We start from the raw sequence: 25976 nt of genomic DNA, 5'->3' as shown, positions 1-25976 counted from the left end.
AGCTTCTTCGAAAAAAATCATATCACACTTCAGCTCTACTCTTGCAACTCTTCACATGCCTAATTTATTTGAGACGGCTAATTAACTTCTATGAGACTATTCACATGCTTAAAGTTAAGCACCTGCTTAAGTGTTTTGGCGATCAAGGTCTTTTTCAGGTTCTTGAGACCCAATTTAGGACAGCATGCCTATCCAGGACAACACTTAAGGACATGCTTGACTCCCATAGCTGGCCCGAATACAAAGGGACTTAAGCATGTGCTTAAGTTCTATCCTGAATTGGGGCCTAAATATTGATTTAGTACTTAAACTTTGTACACCCAAGTTGAAAACGTCTGTCTCTAAGCTTCCCCCTCCCTGTCCCTATTTGTAGGATAGGGAATAGTTATCTACCTTACAGGAGAATTGAGGCCCCGCATATTCATGGTCTGTAAAATGCTTTGAGATCCTCAATTATATGTTTAATCCTCACCATATCACCACACCCAATATGTTTTCCAGGTAGGGATTTTACCTTCTTAAGTGCATTTGGACAAATGCATGAGGTGGGGTTTTAAATCTCACACTTTAAATTAATTAATATCCATGTTGCACATTGGGGTGCTTTATCATGGTAACAACCATTTAAATATCCAAAATTATTTTTATTTAAAACTCCACAACAGCTTCAGCGACCTATAGCTTCTAAGCACATAATAGATCTACCAGATAGGGCTTGGCCACATAAGAAAGTTGCACTGGTTTACCCTAACCTCTGAAATTAAACTGATGTGGTGAAACTGGGGTGTGGACAGTCTTATTTCAGTTTAAATCTACTGGGAACAAGTTTAAGCTAAATGAAAATCGGAGCATACACACAGGAATCTGCACCAGTTTAATTGCAAGCAATTAAGGTACTTGGGTGCTGAGAGTACTCTACACATCTGAAAATAAAGCAACTTTTATTTAGGTGCGTAAAGTTAGGTAGCTGATTGAAAATTCTGGCACCAGTGTTTTATCTTCTACCATGCTGATTTCCTATCTAAGGCTAAGTTTGTAGATAAAAAAATCAGACCATGATGACTGCATTAATCACCTGTAACAGGTCATATTTTTCTTTAATTGAATTTACATAATGATCTTTGTTTTCCAGTAATTTACAAGTGCAGAATTGAACTAATTTTGCCACATCTATTTATACCACACAGAGGCCTTGACAAAGTAATGAATATTTGTTAAACACTCAGCTTCTCAGTTGAAATATACATCCTTAGTAATTGGCATTCTTTATTAAAAACACCATTACCTGTTTTAAATTAATTAATAACTCAGCCACAGCATCATCAATTAATAGGGATCAAAATGCTAACAAACTAAGCCAGATGTCCCAATTTTATAGGGACAGTCCTGATATTTGGGGCTTTTGTCTTATATAGGTGCCAATTACCCCCCACCCCATCCCAATTTTTCACCTTTGCTATCTGGTCACCCTAGGATCACGACCCTGTTTAAATGGGGTTGCTAGGGCTGGTATTAGACTTACTGGGCCTGGGGCTGAAGTCCTTCGGCTTTGGGCCCCTGTACTGGGTGGCAGGGCTCGGGTGGGCTCAGTCTTTGGCCCCCGCTCCTGAGGCTGCGTAGGCATTGTTAGAACAGGGTCACAGTGCAATGAAGTTGGAGAACTGCTAGTTAGCCTGATATCAATTCCAGGCAAAGTAATTCTTTATCAGTTGAATCACTTACCAGCTTTTCCATTAAAGGATAGGAACAGAACAGGCTAGTCAATGTTTTTTTTTTTTTGGGGGGGGGGGGGGGGGGGGGAGAAGAGAAGGGAAGAGCATAGATCTTGTCAAACCTGATTTCATTTTCTGAGAATACAAGTTTGGTTGACAAAGGTAGCCATGTAGATGTAATAGACTTTAAGGTGTTTTGTAAGGTGTACCAAATGGTAGATTAAAAAATTAGCACTACATCAATAAAGCACATGGATTTCAAGAAGGCAGACTTTAGCAAACTCAGGAAGTTGGTAGGTAATATCCCATGGGAAGCAAGTCTAAGGAGAAAAACAGTTCAAGGGAGTTGGCCCTTTTTCAAAGAGACCTTATCAAGAGCAAACTATCCCACTGTGTAGGAAAGATAGGAAGTGTGGCAAGCGACCACCCTGGCTTAACCAGGAGATCTTCAATGACCTGAAACTCAAAAGAGTCCTATAGAAAGTGGAAACTAGGTCAAATTACAAAGTATATATATATATATATATATATATAAAAATAAACAAAGAACATACGCACGTAGGGACAAAATTAGACAGGGCAAGGCAAAAAACAAGATCAAACTAGCTAGAGACAAAGGGTAACAAGAAAACGTTCTACAAATACATTAGAAGCAAGAGGAAGACCAAGGATATGGTAGGCCCCATTACTCAATGGGGGGCGGGGGGGAGGGCGGGGAGAGAGACACAGTAACAGAAAATGAGGAAATAGAAATGCTAAATGATTTTTCAGTTTTCACCAAAAAGGTTACAAGCAATTAGATGTCTAACATAGTGATGTGGTATATCTTTATTTTAGTAAGGCTTTTGATACTATCTCACATGATCTTCTCAAACAAACTAGGGAAATACAACCTAGATGGAGCTACTATAAGATGGGTGTATAACTGATTGGAAAACCCTCCCAGAGTAATCATCAGTGGTTCACAGTCAAGCTGGAAGGGCATGTCAGGTGGGGGCCTGCAGGGATCAGTTCTGGGTCCCTTTCTGTTCAATATCTTCATCAATGATTTAGATAATGGCATAGAGAGTGAACTTAAAGTTTTCAGACAAAACCAAGCTGGGAGAGATTGAAATGCTTTGGAGGATAGGATTTGACACAATCTGGCCAAAATGGAGAAATGGTCTGAAGTAAATAGGATGAAATTCAAAAAGGACAAATGCAAAGTACTCCACTTAAGGACCAATCAGTTGCCCACATACAAAATGGGAAATAACTGCCTAGGAAGGAGTACTGCAGAAAGATCTCAGGGTCATAGTGGATCACAAGCTAAATAGGAGTCAACAGTGTAACACTGTTGCAAAAAAAGCAAACATTCTGGGATGTATTTGCAGGAGTGTTGTCAGCAAGACACAAGAAGTAATTCTTCCACTCTACTCCGTGCTGATTACTCCTCAACTGGAGTACTGTGTCCAGTTCTGGGAGCCACGTTTCAGGAAAGATATGGACAAATGGGAGACAGTCCAGAGAAGAGAAACCATTATTAAAGGTCTACAAAACATGACCTCTGAGGGAAGATTGCAAAAAAATGGGTTTGTTTAGTCTGGAGAAGAGAAGACAGGGGGACATGATAACAGTTTCTAAGTACATAAAAGGATGTTACAAGGAGGAGAGAGAAAAATTGTTCTACTTAACCTCTGAGGATAGGACAAGAAGCAATGGATTTAAATGGCAGCCAGGGTGGTTTAGGCTGGACATTAGGATAAACTTCCTGTCAGGGTGGTTAAGCACTGGAATAAATTGCCTAGGGAGGTTGGGGATTCCCCATCATTGGAGATTTTTAAGAGCAGGTTAGACAAACACCTGTCAGGGATGGTCTAAATAATACTTGTCCTGCCTTGAGTGCAGGGGACTGGACTAAGATGACCTCTCGAGGTCCCTTCCAGTCCTACAATTCTATGATTCCATGTTAAAAGCATTAAGAACTGGCTAACTGACAAATCTCAAAAAAGTAGTAGCAGACAATGGGGAATCATCCCTGAATAATTGTTTCTAGTGGGATTCAGCAGTGATTAGTACTAGGCCTGGGATTCAGAAGTAAACATATAATCACTGCTGATAAAATTTGCAAATGACAAAGATTGGGAAAATTATAAATAACTATGACAGGGCAGTCATAGTGATCGCTTGGTAAGGTAGGCCCTTTCAAACAAAATGTGTTTTAATGCAGCCAAATGCAAAGTTATTCCTCTAGGAACAAGAGCTCAGACTTACAGGAAGGGTAACTTTATCCTGAGAAGCAAGGACTCCAAAAAGGATTAGGGGGTCATACTAGACAAGCAACTCCCACGTGACCTTCCAGTGGAGTACTGTGGCAAAAAGGGCTAATGCAATCTGTGGATGTATAAACAGAAGTAGTGACTAGGACCAGGAAGGTGATTTTACCTCTTCATATGACAGTAGTGAGAGACAGATAGTGGAATACTGCATCAAGTTCTGGAGTCCATATTTTAAAGAGGATATTGAAAAATTGAAGACTGTTCAAAAAAAACAAATGATTTGAAGGCTAGTGAAAATTCTCTCTATTGAGATAAACTAAACAAGATTGAGTGCTGTGTGAAAAAACATTAAGAGTGTATAAGTGTATTACAGTGTATAAGTGTATTACAGTGTATAAGTACCTTCACAGGGAAAAAGATACTAGATTTCTTTAATCTAGTGGAGAAAGGTATGCTAACAACCAATGACCGGAAGCTAAAAATCAGACAAATTTCAAATTAGAAAGAAGGCACTTGTTTAAACAAGCAAAACAAAAATTAAATACTGAAACAAATTGCCAGGGAAGTTATGGATTCTCCATCTCTTGATATCTTCAAATCAATATTGGAGGCCTTTCTGGAAGTTATGCTTTAGTCAAACTGAAGTTATTGAGCTCAGTACAGGGATAACAGTGAAATTTTATGTCTTGTGTTATCCAGATCAGGCCAGATGATCCCTTCTGGCCTTAATCTCCACAAGCACATATTAACCCATTTTAGAAGAGCTATCTTGCCAGCGGAGGATGATCATAAAAGTTTGACTTGCTGACTACAACCAGTTTTGTGGCCCTCAGTATTTACTAAATGAAGTGGCAGCTCTGAGGACCATTGATATAGACCATATGACAAAGGGGAATTTCAGAGAATAGTGCAGCCTGAGTAAAACTCAATCAATGCAGTGATATTTCAGCTGTTGACATGCCAGTTTTCAATCAATGGGCAACATTATACTCACATAAGAAACAGACTTTTTTAAACCAAAAAAAATGTATTTAATGATTTTCCACATACAAATGAAGGGAACATAAAATACTTTATGTCAAAATTCAACATTAGCTAAAAAAGTTAAAATTAATATTTAAAAACATTTAAAAAAATCAATAGTGGAACTATAATAAAAAGCTGTTCAGTCCCATTTTCTGTGACATTATACTTGAAATTCCATCACACACACACACGTATGTAATCTTCAATTAGCTAAAAAGACATTGATCTAGTGCAAGATACATTTTAAACTTGCATACTGTTGTTCTATATGATGGACATTAACTCACATTTGGAAAGAGCCTTCACATTTTATTTTTATTTCCTGAATAATTACTGTACCAGCCACCAAGGCGCTTTTTCCACCACTAATACATATATATTTAGCAGTATAAGTGACTCTAAAAATGCCATTATAAGGTTTTAATCATCATTATTTCTCAATGCTTCCCTATCAGATGTACACAGTTTACAAGTGAAAAGATGTATTTTCTAACTGCCAGCCCTGAAAACTCTTGCTGAACTCCCATCAGTCCATCTGTATTCTTTCCTTCTCACACATCAAGCCCAGTAATAATGGTTCTGCAGATTAAACCAGGCCTCAGTTACACTGAGTAACCAATTTTAAATTAGTAATTCTGATGATAATGCACCAGAAGAAACGGAATCCAGCTAATCCCCAAGATGAGTTGGCTCTGACGAGCTAACAAACAAAAAGCAGTAAAACTTATTTGTCATTTGGGATAGCATTCTGAATACACACAGGGAACGAATCTGCTGTTATTTTTACCTAGTCAGGTTTCAGAGTACAGCTGCACTGCAGGTTAGTTTGCAGTTGCAGTACAAAAAAGTCACTTGATCAGTTCTGGTTATCTCTTGATTCTATCAAGTAAACGACTGGAGCTGTGGTAGCATGCCCACCAACTCAGTTTCATATAATGTAAAGCAAAAAGTTAAGATCAATTAATTTAGATACAAGATACTTTATGTCTTAAGTTTCCCCCCCTCTGTTGAAGAATTAGCAATGGTCCAAGACAATAGAAATCCATGGATTTAAGTTGCGTTGTAAGTTTTGTCATCTTTTGCAGAAAGAAGATTCTAGCCCTTCTGGTTGCAGAGATAGCCTTGAGAGCATTAACTAATTTGCTTTATCAATACAACTTCAAGTCTGCAACCAGACGGGAATGAAACATAGCACCAAAGGAAAGGCAGCATTCTTTATTTCATCTTAATGAAGCATTTTAACCCCAATTACAAAAGTTTAAATGCAACATCCTTAATTACTTCACTGTTGATCCTCCTGCCTGAAATATCCAGCTAATGAATTTATCCCCTGTACCTGAATGTATTTATCAAACACTAACTTTACATTCATTTGAAATAGAGAAGGGTGCAAACACTGACTAGCAAAGTCAACAACAAGGTAATCTTTCAAATATTCTGATAAGGCTCACAATGTTTCTTGTAACACATGAGAAAATTAATATTCATATTCCTGCCAAATACAGTGTTGAATGACTGCACTTCAGCTTGCAGGATACTATGGGGTTCTCTATCAAACTTGGCCTGAGAGCCTCTATTTTGGTAGTTTAGTTTAACACGCTAATACATATTTTAAGAAAATGCTTATTGTTCTTAGTAAATATTATACAACAATGTAAAAGTTGAGCCAAGTTAGATAGAAAATGTGGACTCTCTAGACCCTACCCACAGTAAGTTGAATAAATTTTTAACTAGAATTCCTCACATTTCTACTATCCCTGATCATAGTACCTTCAATGAATTATTTTGAACAGAAATAAATAGATTTTCACATCAGCAATTAACAACCCTAAAAGTGAAATCAGATATACTTTTCTCATTTTTCTTTTTCACAGCATCTAAGTTCTCCTGAGTTACAGGCAGTGGGGTTATGACAGCTGACCACAGTCAGTAATGACAATCTTTTTTGAGGTCTTTCCATTCTTGGAGCCAAAGCTCTCGATTTTTTTCACAACTTCCATTCCTTCCTTTACATGGCCAAACACAACATGTTTTCCATCTAGCCTGTAATAAATAATAAATAAGTGTAAGTAAAAGCAATATTAAACTAAATACACACTGAAAGTAAGGGGGGGGGTGCTGAATATGAATGCATATTCAGACTAGCTGATGACATTCTGACCAACTCTAGTTACCGAAAAAGTAAAATACAATACAGCTTTAGGACCTGATCCTACAGGACCTTCCCTCACATGAATAAAAGTTAGCAGCATAATGACCTTATCTTGCGTAGTGCCCATTACTTAAAAACGTAAAGCATGTCAGGTTGCAAGCCTTAAGTACCAATAGCAGAGGGAGATGGATATAGAAGGGAACTGGTATAGTTGGGGAGGGTGGGCAAGGAGAATGTCTTAAAATATTGGAGCAAAACATACTGACACAATGAGGCAGAGAACTACAGAAAATGTGTTCCAGATGGCAGGAGCAGTAGAGAGGGATATCTGAACAAAGGCTGTTCTAAGCGGGGCTAATTCAAAGCTCACTGAAGCTCAAGACATCTCTCTTGAGTACAATTCAATCTGGATCAGGCCTTTGGGGACAGTAGGGCAGTATGATGTCTAGTGAACCAAACAGGTCTGGGAGACTGGAGGCCCTAGGATTGACCAAATCACTTAACCTTTCTATCTCCACTTGTCAGTAAGCATTCTATACATCATTCTATACAGTGAGAATTTGTTCATGGAATCTTTTCCCATGGAGGGGAGGGGAAAGCATAGATTGCATTCATTACTGTCCTGTAGTTTTGTAGGATGTCTCAATACACTTACAAGATTGTTATTTAATTATGTGGCGGGGGTGGGAGGGGAAGATGCATGAACCTTCAGCTAACCAAGGTTTTAGATTTTCTAACTCACATAATGCTTAGTGAAATAGTCCCAGAGTCCAGAATCACTTGTGATTTCTTTACAAGTTAAAAAAAGTAAGCTTTTTAAACATGCAATGGAGAGCAGTCCTCCACCCATGTTCAACCCATTAACTTATGTTTAGAGCTTCTGTCTCAAACAGAATATTTCCTAGGAAGTGATGGAGAAATTTAAGGTCACAACTCACAAGGTAAATATTTGGTTAAGGCTGACTCTTTTCTTAATTGCCACTCCTGACCTATGGCTTCACCCTGCTCTACCAATGCTAATCATTTTTGGACTTGGAAAAAGCAAAGGCTTGTTCCAGCAATGAGGGAGGTATTGCTGAAGTATGCTGGAAACAGCAGGAGGTACACTACTGCATCCAAAGAAAATGAGAATAAAAATCAACATGATGCCTTCATTTTATAATAGAAAAAAACCCATCTTATTGGACCCATTCAAATGCACAGAGCAACATCAACTGTTTGATTTATCTCCCTTATGTCTTCAGTTTCCTCCAACCTCCCCAAATCATAGAAGATTAGGGTTGGAAGAGACCTCAGGCGGTCATCTACTCCAACCTTCTGCTCAAAGCAGAACCAGCACCAACTAAATCATCCCAGCCAGGGTTTTGTCAAGCCAGGCCTTAAAAACCTCTATGGATGGAGATTCCACCACCTCCTTAGGTAACCCATTCCAGTGCTTCACCACCCTCCTAATGAAATAGTGTTTCCTAATATCCAACCTAGACCTCCTTCACTGCAACTTGAGACCATTGCTCCTTGTTCTGTCATCTGCCGCCACCACTGTGAACAGCCGAGCTCCATCCTCTTTGGAACCCCACTTCAGGTAGTTGAAGGCTGCTATCAAATCCCCCCTCACTCTTCTCTTCTGCAGACTAAACAAGACCAGTTCCCTCAGCCTCTCCTTGCAAGTCATGTGCCCCAGCCCCCTAATAATTTTCGTTGTCCTTCGCTGGACTCTCTCTCCAATTTGTCCACAGCCTTTCTGTAGTGGAGGGCCCAAAACTGGACGCAATACTCCAGATGTGGCCTCACCAGTGCCGAATAGAGGGGAATAATCAGCTCCCTTGATCTGCTGGCAATGCTCCTACTAATGAGGCCCAATATGAAGCCCCTTAGCCTTCTTGGCAACGAGGGCACACTGCTGACTCGTATCCAGCTTCTCGTCCACTGTAATCCCCAGGTCCTTTTCTGGGGAACTGCTAGGCTTGTAATAACAAAGCAATTAATGTAGATACATTTTTAAAAACTGCAGACCCATGGGTTAAGTGTTACCACATGTATTTCTACGGAAAACTTACCAGTCAGTTTTGGCAGTGCAAATGAAGAACTGAGACCCATTTGTATTGGGTCCTGCATTGGCCATTGAGAGTATACCTGCAAAAACATGAACGTTTTAGCGATGTATTCATCTGAAAAATGTGCTGCAGAGAAAATGCACTTTTCCTTTGCATACGTAAGGCTAGTAGAGATGCGGAATAGGGGAGAGGCATGTTGCTTCAACCTGACTGCTAATGTTCCACCCTTTCCTTTGCCTGTCCTCTGTCTCCTCCATCAATGGTAGTATGGTGCTAGTTCATCTGCCATTGGGACCCTGAAGGTGGCTCCTACCTTGTAACGTCTATTGTGCCTTGCACGTAAATAGGGAAAACCAACACCAACTTGGTCCCCATGATAAATGGAATGGTCTGGTCTGATAGGAAATGTCTTTGCAATTCTAACATAAGTATGTTCCTAGATGACTGGGTTCTCCCCCGCCACCCCCACATCCACCTGCTCTTTCGGCTATAGTTGGTTATAATTGGTCTGTTGGTATAACTGATCTTTTGGCTAAAAGCTTGTGTGCTCCCTTCCACACCATCTAGCCAGTGGACAGCCAACACCATGGTGACCAGTCAGATAGACTCATGACCACTTCATTTCACTCTGAGTAAAAATTCAAGTCAGGAGATTCACAAAACAGAAAACTTAGCCAAATTCCATTCCATCACAAAAAGAGTTGTTCCACATTTGGGAGTTTGTAAACATAAAACAGAACATAATCATGTTAGGCTATGATAATTTGCATAGCAGCCACTTAAAGCAAACTGTAAGCAATAGGTGTGATGATCTGACTGTCACCCATCAGAGGCGGTCTACATGATCACTGTATACTAGCACAGTTACTGAACTAGTAACACCTCACCACTTCGACACCACCCCAATGACCTTTTTGTAACGATCAAGTACCTCACCCACCTCAAATATGTGCTCCTTAAAACGACATTTTCTACAGGTAACAATCATTATAGGTTACTCAGCAGAAGGGAAAAAGAATAAGTTTATTTACCAGGTCCAACATGCTTAAGTATGAAATTTTCATCTGGAAATCGACTGCCATAAATGGATTTTCCTCCTGTGCCATTGTGGTTGGTAAAGTCCCCAGCCTGAAACATAAGTGGTTTTTAACTTTACTAATGTACAGGTTGCATTTTTTACTAGAATGGGTGCTATTAAAAATATACCCACTTTTGTAATTAAAATTTACATGGACTATACGGGCCCAAAGGAGTTAATATGACCCTGTCACCATCCAACATTAGACAACATTAAGCAAGGTTCAGGCTTTGGTATACAGAGACCTCATCCTGCTTAGTACCACAGCAAACATGATTAAAAATTTTAAAGCTTTTATTAACGATATAGAAATAAAGGAAAAACAGTTAATACTTTATATTTCAAATGTGTTAAGTTGCGCTTTCATTTTAACATCTTTGTTCCCTTTAGCTGTAGAGAGTCCTTAAAGGGAAAAAACCAAAACCATCGTTCGACAGTTTTTTAGATGGTATTACAGATGGAAATAACTGTTCTTTTTGGGGAAAAAGAAGTTAATTGAGATAGGCTTGTGCAGTTTTTGTTAAAATCCCAGTCTTGTTTCCTAGAAGACAAAATAAGAAACACAAGACGGAAGAGAAAAGAATAGCAAAGATAGAAAATACAGCTTCTGTCTTGGGTGGGTCAATGTTTACTTGCTACCTCACTGCTGGAAAAACAAATACATGGCACTTGGTCTTATTAGCCACTCTGGAACCTGGGAAACTCATGCCAGCATTGACCCTTATTAAACAGAAGGTAAAAAGAGAGAGTTAGGAAAGAGAAGAAAAACTGGGGAAGAAAAAGGACATGTGTGAGAGTGGGGATCGGTGACAAAGTCTCACATCCCAGTTAGCCAGAGCCACTGAAGATGGCTATGTCATCTGGGTCCCCCTCCCTCCGGCTTGGTCTGGTCAGGATTAGGATGATGAAGGCTCAGTGATGTGGTGGATCCCAGAGTACCAGGAAATGATGGGGGTGGCAGCAAGGATCATATACCTTGCTCCTGTCCTGTCTGCCCATTTCTCAGTCAGCAGTTGTCAGACAGCTGCTTCTGATAATTTCCCCCAAAAAGTCTTATCATTTGTTATAGGTTCCTGTAACAATTTTATAAACTTGCACTCACTTTTTCCAGTTGAGTTCACAATTAGGATAACTTTGCAGGAAAGAAGGTCGCCAATGGATATTTTATTCACCACTCCAATACAGAGGTACTGAAGATTCACCTGGTGATTATGCAGTATTGGCAGACTTCCTACCCTCAATGGAAGAGATTCAGATACTGTGGGAGTCTTAATCCAAACATTTTGCTTTTGTAGTTTTAAATTTGGAAAGAAGATCTGATTCTAGTCACACTTGGAGCTGAACGCGAGTTTTCGTAGCGACAGCAGGATCAGGCCCCCAATAGCTTTTCTTTTACATGACAAAAATTGTTAGGCAATTAATCCTAATTCATAGGATCACCTGACGTGTCATCTACCTGACTTGTTTTATCTGCCTTGTAATTACCACAGTCTGAACGTTCGAGACACAGACTGAGACTTCTTATGTATGTACAGTGCCAAGCACACTGCTGCAAACGAAAGCTAATCCTTGCAAACAGAAGTTTAGGAACTATTAGGAAAGGGATAGAAAATAAGTCAGAAAATATAATGCCACTGTATAAATCCATGGTGCGCCAACACCTTGAATACTGTGTCCCGTACTTTAAAACCCATCTCAAAAAGGATACGATAGACTGGACAAGGTTCAGAGAAGGGCAAAAAGATGATCAAGGGTATGGAACAGCTTCCATATAAGCAGAGACTTAAAAAGATTAGAGCACTTCAGCTTAGAAGAGGGATGACTAAGGGGGGATATGATAGGGGTCTATAAAATTATGAAAAGTGTGGAAAAAGTGAATAGAGAAGTGTTATTTACTGGGGTCACCTGATAAAATTAAAAAGTGGCAGGTAGAATACAAGTAAGAGGAGGTACTTTTTTACACAACAAAAAACTAACCCATAGAACTCATTGCCACAGGATGTTGTGATGGCCATAAGTATAACTGGGTTCAAAAAAGGATTGGAAAAGTTCATGGAGAAATAGGTCCATCAATTGCTATTAGCCAAGATGGTCAGATGCCACTCCATGCTTGGGGCAGGTCTAAAACCTCTGACTACCAGAAGCTGGGAGTGGAAGACAGGGGTAGATCACTTTATAATTGCTCTGCAAATCTCCCCTAAAGCTCTGGCACAGGACACTATTGGAGACATAATACTGGGCAAGACAGACCATAGTCTAACCCAGTATGGTAGCTCTTATGTTCTTTGGAATCATAAGATATTGTGTATGACATTCACATTTTCAAGATTGCCTTGAGCAGCCCAAAGTTGTGCTTTACATAGTAGTGTGGCAATTCTTGTGTAATCCCAGAAGCATGCTTTACGTGCTGTGTATCATCAAGTGGCATTTGAATTGCAAAGTAAAGTACATGGCAACCTTTAATTAGGTGTATTCGTCAGGCTGCATCACACTAACACTGCACCTCCTACAAGTGGAATGGCCTTCACTATTTCCACCAACTTTAGAATGTTAAAAGGAAAATGGTCCTAGAATTATTATATCGGCCTTGAAGCGTATAGCAGCAGTTACACATCTGTAACAAATACAGAGCACTTTACAAACAGTAACTCATCATCTCAACACTTCTGAGAGACAGGCAACTAATTTTCCTGTTTTACAAATGGGCAAACAGAGGCAACAGGGACTATATGATTTGGATAGAACTATGTTAAGTTAGTGGTGGAGCAGCAATCAATATTTTCAAGTTCCTGACCCCAGGTCACAGTCTAGACCTTGCTTCTTCACCACCACCAAAAGATCCAACATGTATTTTCAAAAAAAGGTCAGTCTACTGCAGCATATTTGTCCACTTTCTCTTATCAAAAGTAGGACAACATAAGAACATTTGCTTTTTGGTATTTTTTAAATTTTAAATGCAGTTTTTTGCTCAAGATGCAAGTGCCTTCAAGGTTATCAATTAATAACAGCAATTATTTACATGTTTATAAAGCCTTTCACCTCAAATAAATCAAAGCCATTCAAAAACTCTATAAATACACTACTGTTGAAATGCAGCCTTCAGTTGGGTGAGAGAAAGCAACCAATTATCCAGTACACTGCAGCAATTGTGGGTGGGGAGAATTTTGTCCAAGTGCAATGGAACAAACCCCTACTGTCATGCACAGCATCATGGAATGTTAATACAGCATCCATACAAAACAGATAAATTAATCACCTATCTTCCAAAAGCATATATACACTTTATTTTGAACAGAATCACAGTCATGTTTGTGTACACTTTGTAGCACTTTAGAATGATTCTGTCTTCAAATTAGAAGTAATTGCCACATTCAAAATCTCTTAAGACACCAAGTATTCTTTTAGTGAGTTAGCCTATTTACTTGGAAAACACAGTAGGTGTTCTTTTTTCCCCAGGTGAGGTGTTCATAGGAAGCCTCCGATTGTTTTCTTTTAAATGCCTATATCTCAACAGCAAATATAACAAGATGTCAGCAAAGAAAGAACTGATACATTGTTCTCTTACCTCATATGTGCTACTTTACACTGATTATAATTCTACACACAGACTGTTTTCCTAACCAAGAGCCATTTTACTGAGCACGTCACTTAAGATACATCACTACACAAAAGCACAGCTCCCGAAGTCAGGATTTCTAAAGCAGTCTGAGCGGCATTTGCATTTAGTTGTACAAACCCATGTGCTACACAACAGCCATAGCAACAGGATCAGAAATGCAAGGCACATTGTCATATCTTCCTTTTGCTGTTAAGAGGTTACACAGCAAAACTATTTAAGTTAAACTTCTGTTCTAATGCAAATAAAAATCATTCTTAACCAGATATCAGAATTCAGCATAATAGATCCGTTATAATAGATTTCCCAAAATAAAAGTTGGTAAAAATACTAAAGGTTACATTACCTGGCACATAAATAAAGGAATCACTCTGTGAAAGGTGGATCCTTTATACCCGAAACCCTTTTCACCGGTACAAAGAGCTCTGAAATTTTCTGGTAAAACAAAAACATATATGAACTACTATCATGTAACATCAGCATTATACAGTACCCTACAACCAAATTAAAATAAACTGGCAGGTAATTTAGGTCCCACCATCAGTGTTTTTTAAAAAACGTTTAACGCACATTCTTTAAAAAAGAATAGTGCCCAACAGGAATATAAAGTCCTATTAATTTTTTTTAATTCTTCTATTGTTCATGCTTGAGAGATTTGTATTAGTGAAAGATGCTTATGAGAGAGTTTTGATGAAAGACAGTTTGTTTACCCCCCACTACTGTGCAGTATTATAGGTAGCTGCAATGCAAGGTTTCTCATTTCACTTGCACTCTTTTGGCCTGGTCTACACTACAGCTAAGTGCCTCTCCCCTGACTGCAGCCCTGAGCCCCCTTTCCCTCCGTCCCCCAGCCCAGGTGCTGCTGAAGGTAGAGAAAGCTGGGGGGGGGAGGGGGAAGTCCTTTCTCCCCACTGTAGCCCCCAGGCAGCCTGCACTCCAAACCCTTCATCCCCAGCCCCACCCCAGAGCCCGCACCCGAAGCCAAAGCCCTCAAACCTCCACACCCCAATCCTCTGCCCCAGCCCTGAGTCCCCCTCCCACACTCCAGATCCCTCAGTCCCCACACCCACCACATGAATTTTGTTATGTGCACCAATTCATTCCACATATGTGTGGGAAAAGTTAGAGGGAACACTGCACTACAGATAGGTCGACGGAAAGCAGCTTACTTCAACCTAACTCTGTAAGCATCTAAACTAAAACGTAGCTCCCACCAATGTAACTCGCCAACTACAGTGACTTAACTCCACATCCGTGAGAGGTGTAGAGCTTAGGTCTACATAGTTAGGCCGATGCAGTGTCAGTGCAGACACTGTGTTGCTTACAAGTATCGGGGGTAGCCGTGTTAGTCTGTATCTACAAAAAACAACAAGGAGTCTGGTGGCACCTTTGCATCCGAAGAAGTGAGGTTTTTACCCACGAAAGCTTATGCCCAAATAAATCGGTTAGTCTTTAAGGTGCCACCAGACTCCTTGTTGTTTGTGTTGCTTACATCAACTGTTGCTGGCTTTCAGAAGCCATCCCACAATGCCCCACACTGACAGTTAAATCAGTGCAAGGGGTCCTGGTGAGGACACGCACTGCTGGCACAAGGAGAGTAATTTGGGCATGCAAAAGCAATTCAATCACTGAGGTGGCTGTACATCAAAATTAGGTCAACTTAATTTTGTAGTCTAGATTTGCCCTTAATCTCAGTTTGAAATAACACCTCTACGAGTGAGATTTCAGTCTCCATGCCTTTTAAACCTTTGCTCTTGCTACCAGTTGTGAAAGTAGTATTTTTCCCAGGGATACTTGTCTACTAGAAAGTAGACCAAGACAACCAACTCATAGACTAAGGTCAGAAGGGACCATCATGATCATCCAGTCTGACCTCCTACACACAGCAGGCCACAGATTCTCATCCACCCAGTCCTGTAACAGACCTATAACCTCTGGCTGAGTTACTGAAGTCCTCAAATCATACTTTAAAGACTTCAAGTTCACTTGGGTCATCGAAGAGCCCTCAAAGAAAAACTTTTGATCACGATCAGGGTAGGAGGATTGAAACCAGCTTAGAGGTGAAAGGGAAAAAGTCTATATCCCCATTACCAATCTCCCAAACCACACCATCCCCACTCCACAATTCCTCCAGTTTGCTGTTGCTTTGGATTTCAGTGAAATAAGTGCATGGGATTTTTTTGGTTAAACATTTTTGTCCAGCGTTGGTAACCAAAACACATCACTACCTTGCCTGTGCACAAAAATTAACCCAACTGTGTCGGGGGGGGGGGAAAAAAAAAAAAAAAAAAAATCAGAAAAATTTGTGACGAAACATGCATTAATATTTTCCAACCAACTATTGAGCTAGTTAAAGTTTCTCTAAAGCTTTAATTTTGAATGAAACTGGAGGGGAAAATGCATCCTCCCGCCCCGCCCCCCAAATCTAACCTAAATCTTAAAATCACAAAGTCTGAAACTTTCAAGACACTTTCTTACCAGCTGTCTTTGGAACCACATCAGCTTTCAGCTGTTAAAAAGAGAGAGAAAAAGCACAAAAAGTCAGCTTTTACATAACAAAATAGACACATGAAAAAAGTTGAAAAGATACCTACATCTGTTTCATGAACTGAGCCAATGCAAGGAGGGGGAGACCTGTACTAAGGATGACCTTTTATTATACAATAAGCCACCCCATGTCCTAAACAACCATTTTAACATAGCCTAATAGTTTCTACAATAATGTGGTTTGACCTGTAATTAAAGACCACCTCTTCGAAGCAACTATTTTTTGTTGGGCCTGTGGTCAGTCATTTAAGACTGATTCATGTTGTATTGTTAATTATAGTTCTTAAATACAACTGCAAATTCAGGAAGAATTTGAAATTTGACTGGAAACACTCCGGATCACTGACCAAAACTATTTTGGACTATCATTGCAATTAAATTACTTCCAGCAGAGACCAAACTTTGAAGCCTGCTTAAAAATAGTTATATTAGGGAAACTGAGGTAGCAGGAACAGAAAGAAGAGCAGACGTTGCACACCTAAAATTAATTCCCAAAGTCACACACTGGCAAATTAATAAGTTTTCATTTCTAAAGATTTCACAGGAAGTACTTTTGTAGACAATACAAAACTTGTCATAACAGCCAGCATGGATTTTTTAAGACTAGTGACCATCTGCAAAAAATGTACATGATTGTTCTCAAGTACATATTGTCCCTCAATCAACTTAGACCCCAAATTAGAGCAGAGACAGATATACCTGTGAAGATGCAGGCGTTGCCAGATCCACGAAGGGTACGTATCGGATCTGCAAGTGCAATGGCAGTTATCTTGGCTGACACACCAGGACTGAACTGGGAGCCTCCAGAGCTAAAAGCATGACCAAAGCTCTCTAGCTGGGGCTTTAACAGACTCATATCCTCTGCAGTTCAGCACAGAGGGGACCCTGTAGTATGTTCTCAACAATTACTCACAAGGATAACACTATTGCCACATAAGTACAGTCACTGAAAGACCATGCAACCATGAACATCATGCTACAGCCAAGCATGCAGACTTCCTCCTGTTGCCTTAACATTCAGTCCCAAGAAGGTGCTATCTTTATAAGCCCATCCAATTTATAGGAATGATTTTATGATACCAAAGAGAAGACTATCTGGTAATGAACTACTTGCACAATGGTATTTTTACCAGAAGTCCCTCTAGTCAAGACAATGTGAAGATTATTTGGTTTTGGTTAGTTTTCACAGCAATACTTTCAACAAAGGTTTTGGCCACATGGAAACCCTTCTCTGAGGGAGCATTTGAGCCCTCATGTGCTACATCAAAAGAAACCTATGGATGGGTGGGCAAGAAAGAAGCTGTGATGAACTTTCTATCAATATCAAATCAGAATGGAACATGACAGTCTTTCTTGTCTTCATATTCTGAAGCATAAACATTTCAGTCCTCCTCCTACGCAATGTGTTCACAAACAGGTACTAATGATATAAGTGATGCATCACTATTATAGATTCAGTATTTGTCATGACTATCACAGGAGTAATACGTGCCATGATTTTTCTGTTTCTATAGCTTTACTGGCAAAGATTTTTCAGTATCTGTGAATTATTATGACCTAGCAAGCAACCACTTGCATGGTTGAGTGGATGTGAAAGACAGCAGCTGCCCTAACTTGTAGAGTGTGATCCTGCAGGATCCTAATGCAAAGCATAGGAACTGGGACAACACCTCCAGGAAACAAGACAAGGAACCAGAATAGTAAACGCCATTCCCTTAACCAGAGTACAAAACACACAAAATAAAGGAAAAACAGGCAACCCTAAAACTTTATGGAAGTATTTTTAACAAATAAAGCAGCTGAAAACTCAGAAGCCTATGAGAAAGAAAGAGACAATAGATAGCTACAGACCCAAAAGTCTCAAGTGCGTTTACATAAGCTATACTAAAGACTGCAGCTGGAAAGGCAGTTTTGGACAACTGAAATAGAGTTTCTGGTGTTTTATTATTTTGAAAACACTTTGCTTACTCTATGCAATTTAAGCATAATTTTCTAGATACATATTTTGTTTTTAATCAATTTAAAAATTCAGAATTTTTCTTCAAAGCATTTTAGTCCAAACTTGCCTCTTAGTTCAAAGATTAACAGTTGAAGCAAACCAGTATTACTCATTTCTCTCCATTTCTAGATGCATTATTTAACTTCTCAACAGAAATTGTGGGGACATAACCCAACAGAAAGCTGAGAAAGCAAAAACAGATGGATCATTTTCTGTGTGTATTACAGACATACTCATTCCCAGGACCTTTCATAATTGTCCATCTCTCCACAATTTCTACGACTCTTTTACAGGTAATTTTCATACTTCACCTTAACAAAGAAGCCAGCCTTAACAAAGCTCTTTAGCTGAAAGAAGACAAACACCACATATAATGCCAGAAGCCTACCACTGAAAAGTTCTCAAAACTGCCCTATCAGATCGTGAGGAAGTTAAATAATAATAGCCACATACAGGAAGTGGGTGGTTTCACTTTCATAATGAAAATTAAGCTTAAGAAATAGGATTTTGGGAGGAGTGGGAGATAAAATAAGAGGATCCAAAGTCTGTGGAAGTTACAAAAACTGTACAGCTTGAGTTTCAGTAGACTGACTGATTCTACAAAGGAGAATTGTACAGTCTTAACTACTCCATTGTATCAGTATTTATGTACTTTCATAGTGGAGTTCCTGAAGACAGAGCAACAGTTCATTGAGCGCTCAATATGTACCCAGACACCAGCTGGGGGTTTTGCTGTTTGAGTTTGGCTAGGGAGCATATACTTGCAACACCCTACTCAGTAACATTTCCTGTTTGAACGTTTTGGTGCTCTCCCTTGGTAAATGACAGTTCTGCTGAAGTGGTAAAGTCTGCTCCTCTGCCAATCATGACCTTGCCTGTGTCATTTTCAAAGTCAGGCACTCATCTCCTCTATGACAGGACTTTTTGCCCCCACCTCATCAATTTAGAGTAAATCAACATACAAATAAGTCTGGATATCCAGCCTTGCCTGAGACACTTTATATACTAGATATTAAACCAATTCTTCCTGGAGTTCCTTCTGGTGCTGCCTAGAACAGGCATTCAGCAGCGGGAGAGGGAGCAGGAGGGAACATGTTATATTGAAAGGATGCATGGTCTAGCAATTAAGGCACAGGACTGGGAGTCAGGATATCTGGTGTGCATTCCCAGCTCTGGCCGGACTTACTATGTGACCTTGGAAAGTGCAAAGTAAATAATAAGAACTCAGCCTGCCAGTGGTCTCTAAAAGGCAGTGATGGGGACTGTCCTGTTGCATAATTTGAAGACAATGTCCCTACCACACACATTCCCTGTGCATGCGAGACACAGGCCTGGCGATTTCAAAGGCGCTCGGGAAGAGTGTTTAGATGGCTATTTGTAAGGCAAATATTCCTGTAGCAGCTGGGCTACGATACAGGTGGTTCAGATCTGGAGCAAACACTATTTCCAGATAACAATCCTTATTGAATCCCGATTCCTAAAGGGCTTTTTACAGCTGCCTCCCCCCGATCTCCTTGGCCAAGCGCAGAGAGGGGGGCGCGCTCAGGGAGCAGCCGGAACTCGCCCAAGGTCACACCGCCAGCCAGTAGCGAAGCCAGGAACAACCCTCCGGCGACTCTCTGGCTTCCCAGGCTGCTTCGGGCACCGGACACCATCACCCCGAGGTGGGGTCTCCCTCACCCCACGCACCGCCCCAGCCCGCTGCAGGAGCCTGGATCAGAGTTGGGGGCTGCTCCGGCTAACTCCCAGCGTGGGGCCAGCAGAGCCCCGCCGGCCGGGCACAGGGGACCCCGGGGGGGGGGGGGGGGCGGCTACCTCCAACACGACGCGCCCCAGGGGCTGGTTGTCGGCTCCCACGTCCAGGTAGACCAGCGGGTTCCGCGGGCTGGCGCTGCTGCAGCCCCGGCTCCAGACGGCCCGCGGGCAGGCGAGCTGCGCCGGGCGCAGCAGGAGCAGGCGGCGGGCGGAGCTCAGCGTGGACATGCTGGCGCGGCGGAGCAGTGCGCACGCGGCCGGCTCTCTGCGCTGCGAAGGGGGGCGGGCGGGGCCGCAAAATACTGTGGGGCCGCTACTGCGGCGCTTTTTATGGCCTCCGCCGGGAGCCTCCGCAGCGCCTCTAGAGGTGGAAAGCGCCAGGAGGCGGCGGCGGCCAGGTGAGGTGACGCGCGCCAGCTGCCCGGGGCACGGGCCAGGCCGGTGTTGCAGGGAGCCAGATGCAGGGAAGAGGCAGGTAGGAAAAGGCGGGGGCGGGGAACCAGGGAGAGATGGGCAGCTGGGAAAACATTGCCCTTGCCAGTCTGTGACAGCCCTTGCCTTGCTGCCTCAGCACCTGCTTGCCCAGCACGCAGCCTGAACAACAGCCCTGTCCTGGACTGACCCCTGACACCCTGGGCTAGTAACTAATACATGATTCAAACTTGACAGCCCAACTGCTTAGATCTGAGATTCCCACACAGGGGTGTGTGGCAGGCTGGTGGGTCCCATGGTGCTGCCCCTGTCTGCCTCCATCTTTCCAACTGTTAAATCACACCAGACAGTTAAAAATACATTAAATACTTTCCTAATGCTACTTTTCTATGGAAGCAATTGCTAGAATTGCCACTGTCTTAGACCTTTGTGACTAGGAAAGAAGGCGGTGATGAGACAATCTAGGTATTGAGGTCTGGGTCATGCTATAAAAAAAAAGTTTGAGAACCTCAGACTAAGACTGTCCGTGTTTTGGAACAAAGACTATGTCAGTATTCTGTCAGAACTGGGTGTACAACTCAGGGCCATAAACCGACCATAATTCATCTCCGGAAAGAGAACCAGCACCACTTAAAGTGCTCAAACTAGGTTGAGTTTCTGACTGGTTTCCACATAAAGGGGCATTGCCAAACTGAAATTTAGGGCCTGGTTCTCATTGCCATACACCTTTTTCTTGACCATTTCTGTCATGATCACAGGAGATGTTTAATTTCTTACCATACATACATAACTACATTCTTAAGAGTTGCCACTTTTAGAAGGGTGATTTATCATATTAGTTCAAAAAACTGAGTAGCCATCACCATTAAGTGTTAAGAAGGGAATGAATAGAGTCTGCCAACTAATACCCCAATTCTGCAATTGATGGCCCACCAACATGCAGGGTCAGGGCCTAAACTAGTTTCGCTGACCCAACATGTTTATAATAATAATTATTTGTAGCATGCCCAAAAGTGGGATACGCCCTCAGCTATTATTTATTTAATTTTTGTTGGCAAACTTCCCCAGGAGGTGCTTTAACTTTGACATGCAATGACCAGCTCAAAGACAGGGTACTACTTTCTTCTGAGACTATGCACAAGGGTGAAAGTGGATTTTGAGAGAGTTGGTAATCTACCCACTAAGAGCTAAATAGAAGCCATCAACTAATTTCCCCAGTCCCAGAACAACCATCCAATGAGACACACACTTGGAGCACTAAGATGTGAAATGCAATTAAATTGGTTATTACCACATGCATTGGGTAGTGTGATGAGCCACAAGGTCAGAGAAGAAAAGTAATTAGCTACCCATGGTGTACAGCAACCCTTTACAAATGCATTGACTGGAACATATTATTACCCATTATGAAACAGTATTTATAAATAGAAATAAGTAAAACAGTCACACCCAGGTGTGTAATATGACTCTGACATCACAGACATCCACAGGTGCCCAGGATACTAAAATGCTTTCCTAATCCTATGTAGTTTCCTGTTGTTACCTAAGAGACTATTACAATGATACAGTATGTCATTATACCATATCATGGTGCGCCAGGTTATGCTGGTTTATAAAGGAAAGTTGTGTTTCTGTTTAGTAAGATTAACAATTTACAAAATAACAAAAAGCCACAGTCTGGCAGCTTAGTTGCAGTTCTTCACCCTAAATTAGTAACATTTAGTTCAACAATATTTACTAATACATTACTAACTCTTTTTTAGCAAATTTCAGCCATTATTTTAGAATTATTCCCATTGAGTTTCCATATTCTGTTCATTTGCCAAAATTTTCAAAATCTCCTGCTACTACAAGCTCTTTTGGGACTCTGTTGTGCTCTGTTGAAATCAAAGGCAACATTTCCAATAATTCTCACTGGTAGCACGATGCGGCCTTTAGTAAATCATTCCCCCGCGTTCTTTTTCTCTTTTTAAAAACATTACACTGCAGTTTCTATAAAGGGAAACAGTAATTCTCAGACCTGCTAGAGTTCTTTGAAAAAATGAATAAAGTAACAGCTAAAGATGACTTGATTGACATAATTTACCTGAATTTTCAAAAAGCTGTCAACAAAGTTTCTTTCAAAGTCATTCTGAAGAAAAAGATAACTATGGGATAAATGGCAGGGATACAATATAAAACTATGAAGATTATGAGAAATCCCTTATGAGCACATTTGGTCAAATTCATCCCTGGTTCACTGCCAGTTTCTTCATGGCATGTATTCCCAGATACCATCATATAATGTAAAGTAAGTGAAGGGGCACCAGAGTGAATTTGGCTCATTGGGTCAAATGCAATACTGTATGCTAAGTCAATAGTTGACCTCCTTATGCAATGGCAGGTAAGTAAACCCCATACTCATCCTCCATAAGACAAGCCATACTGGGTTAGACCAATTGTCCATCTAGCCCAATATCCTGTCTTCCAGTAGTGGCCAATGCCAGATGCTTCAAAGGGAATTAAAAGAACAGGGCAATTATCAAGCGATCCATCCTCTGTCATCCAGTCCCAGCCTCTGACAGTCAGAAGCTTAGGGACACCCAGATCATGGGATTGCATCCAGAACCATTTTATAGTGTTGGCCTTCACAGCATCCCCTGGCAAGGAGATGATTGACTGTGTGTTGTGTGAAGAAGTACTGTCTTTTTTTTTGTTTGTTTTAAACCTGCTGCCTATTAATTTCATGGGGTGATCCCTGGTTGTTATGTTATGTAAAGGAGTAAACAATACTTCCTTATTCATTTTCTCCACACAATTTATGATTTTGTAGACCTCTGTCATATCCCTCCCTCATTTGTTTCTTTTCTAAGCAGAACAGGCCCAGTCTTTTTCATCTCTTTTCCTACTGAAGCTGTTCCATACCCTTAATAATTTTTTTCCTTCTCTGTACCTTTTCCATTTCTAATATATCTTTTTTGTGATGTGGTGACCAGAAGTGCATGCAGTATTCAAGATATGGTCGTACCATGTAGTGGCAGTATGATATTTTCTGTCTTATTATCAATCCCTTTCCAAACTTTGCCTTTATCAACGTTGAATTTTATCTGTCCTTTTGTTGCCCAGTCACCCAGTTTTGTGAGATCCCTTTGTAATCTTCACAGTCTGCCTTGGACTTTCCTATCTTGAGTAATATTGTATCTGCAAACTTTGCCACCTCACTGTTTGCCCCTTTTTTCAGATCATTTCTGAATATGTTAAACAGCACTGATCCTTGTGGGACTCTGCTATTCACCTCTCCCCACTCTGAAAATCGACCATTTATTCCTATCCTTTGCTTCGTATCTTAACCGGTTACTGATCCATGAAAGGGCCTTCCCTTATTCTACGACTGCTCAGTTTGCTTAAGAGCCTTTTGAATGGGACCTTGTCAAAGGTTTTCTGAAAGGTCAAGTACACGATATCCACTGGATCACTCTTGTCCACATGTTTGTTGACCTCTCAAAGAATTCTAATAGATTGGTGAGGCATGATTTCTTTAACAAATCATGTTCATCTAGGTGTTGATAATTCTGTTCTTTATTATAGTTTCAACCATTTTGCCTGGTACTGCGGTTAGACTTACCAGCCTGTAATTGTAAGGATTGCCTCTGGAGTCTTTGTTTAAAATTGGCATCACATTAGCTATTTCCAGTCATCTGGTACAGAAGCTGATTTAAGTGATAGGTTACATACCACAGTTAGTAGATCTGCAATATCATATTTGAGTTCTATTAGAACTCGTGGATGAATACCATCTGATCCTGGTGACTTTACTGTTCAACTTATCAATTTGCTCCAAAACCTCCTCTATTGATACCTCAGTCTGGGATAGTTCCTCAGATTTGTCACCTCCTTTATTAGAAACACAGCAGATGTTTGCAGGTGGCATCAGGTCTGGTTATGAGAGAGGTTCTGGGTGCTGGCCCCAACACCTATTATATACAGTGATTGGAGCACACACCATTTGGACTTAGTCTACCACCCTGGACCCATTTTTGACACTCAGTGGTAACCCATCAGCAAGAAAATTTTAATTGCTGCCACATGTGTGGTGGTTATCACCAAGGTGGAGATAGATCTGGAAATGATGCAGTTTTTCTTTATCACCTAATGTTTAAATATTATTGAGCACCAAGGCTGAAAAAAATCATAAAATCGCACAACCGGCCATAACTCATAAAAACTTAGTTTAATTTTGGCCAAAATTGGCAGATAGCTTCAAAATACAATTTATAATGCAACTACGTACTCAAAATAGTACAGTTTTGGAAAGGTTGGGAAATATTTAGCCCCAGGTAATATATTTTGTCCATTTTCCCATACTACTTTGTGTCTGGTTAAAGCAAAAGTCTGTAGTCATACCACAGTATGAGCTTGTTTGTACCATGCAATGTATCAAAATATTTGTCATTATTTGTAGAATGGATTTATTTGAGAACAGTTTTTCCATCTGCTATTTTTATGAAGTTATGTAGATAATAAGACTCCTGTCCCCTAGTTACAGAACTTTTTTATGTAATCTGCTCAGCTGGAGTCATAACTCTAAAGCACACATAGTACACCTGTAATTATCTTCTTACTATCACTGAGTAAAATGACAATACATGTAAGCTACTTATGTAACAGTAAAAACTCTTAGTAGAAGGGATGTAGAATGTCTTGTATGAATATAACATGTGAATAACAAAGTGTAACCATATATGGTTTTGTAACACCTGTTGGGATGGTGCCGAATTGGTGTGGCCATACTGAATGAATGGTGAGAACATGGCTTGACATGACTGAACTGCGAAAGAGGATTCTGGGAGCAGAATCCTTCTCTTAGCATCAGGCAGATGGCAGAGTTGAAACTGACTGGCTCCATGCTGCATGTATGATCAGTACTGATCATTGGGTCAGCAAATATGTCCACTTGAAAGGAAGCAACACATGTAGAACATCCTGAGTGGAGTATGGACTGACCAGGGCATCTCGACCCCGTTGAAGGACATCATGCAGGGAGCTGAAGTAAATGATTAATAAGGGAGTGAATGTAGGGTAATGTTCAGTAGGCACCACTCTGCAGTCTCCTCCTAAAATATTAACTAGATAAAAATTAGTAGCCACATGCTTGTAAGACATGTGACTCCTTTGAAGAAAGAGTATAAAAATCAAGCAAATTAAATTACTGTTGGGAATTCCTTAATTAACACTTAAAGAAGCAACGCTGCTAGACAGAGTAGCCAAAACTCTGCTCCGTGGGCTCAAGTAGGACTGTGAAGCCAAGGCCTTGCCTCGAGGAAATCCGAGACAGATCAGAGGGCTGAGGAGACCAGACATGGAGGGA

General features: G+C 40.7%; 1 protein-coding gene across 1 annotated transcript; it reads right to left on the bottom strand.

Moving 5' to 3' along the window:
* Positions 1–4991: 4991 nt before the first annotated feature.
* PPIF (peptidylprolyl isomerase F) lies at positions 4992–20564 on the bottom strand. The gene is made up of 6 exons (XM_034776254.1): positions 20258–20564; positions 16375–16405; positions 14243–14331; positions 10234–10330; positions 9206–9281; positions 4992–7039 (listed from the first exon to the last, which is right to left on the bottom strand). The coding sequence occupies exons 1-6, from the start codon at positions 20423–20425 to the stop codon at positions 6904–6906; spliced, it is 597 nt and encodes a 198-aa protein (XP_034632145.1). The 5' UTR covers positions 20426–20564; the 3' UTR covers positions 4992–6903.
* Positions 20565–25976: the final 5412 nt, after the last annotated feature.

Source organism: Trachemys scripta, chromosome 7, assembly GCF_013100865.1.
Source record: "Trachemys scripta elegans isolate TJP31775 chromosome 7, CAS_Tse_1.0, whole genome shotgun sequence".
Classification (NCBI taxonomy): domain Eukaryota; kingdom Metazoa; phylum Chordata; order Testudines; family Emydidae; genus Trachemys; species Trachemys scripta.
The sequence above is the reverse complement of the archived record's forward strand: the minus strand, read 5'-3'. Positions and strand labels throughout refer to the sequence as shown.

Coding starts and splice junctions, on each gene's coding strand:
- PPIF (XM_034776254.1), bottom strand. CDS start 20,425: ATGTCCACGCTGAGCTCCGCCCGCCGCCTGCTCCTGCTGCGCCCGGCG. Junction 14,332..16,374: donor TGTGGTTCCAAAGACAGCTG/GTAAGAAAGTGT, acceptor TTGTTTTACCAG/AAAATTTCAGAGCTCTTTGT. Junction 7,040..9,205: donor TGCACTGCCAAAACTGACTG/GTAAGTTTTCCG, acceptor TATTTATTACAG/GCTAGATGGAAAACATGTTG.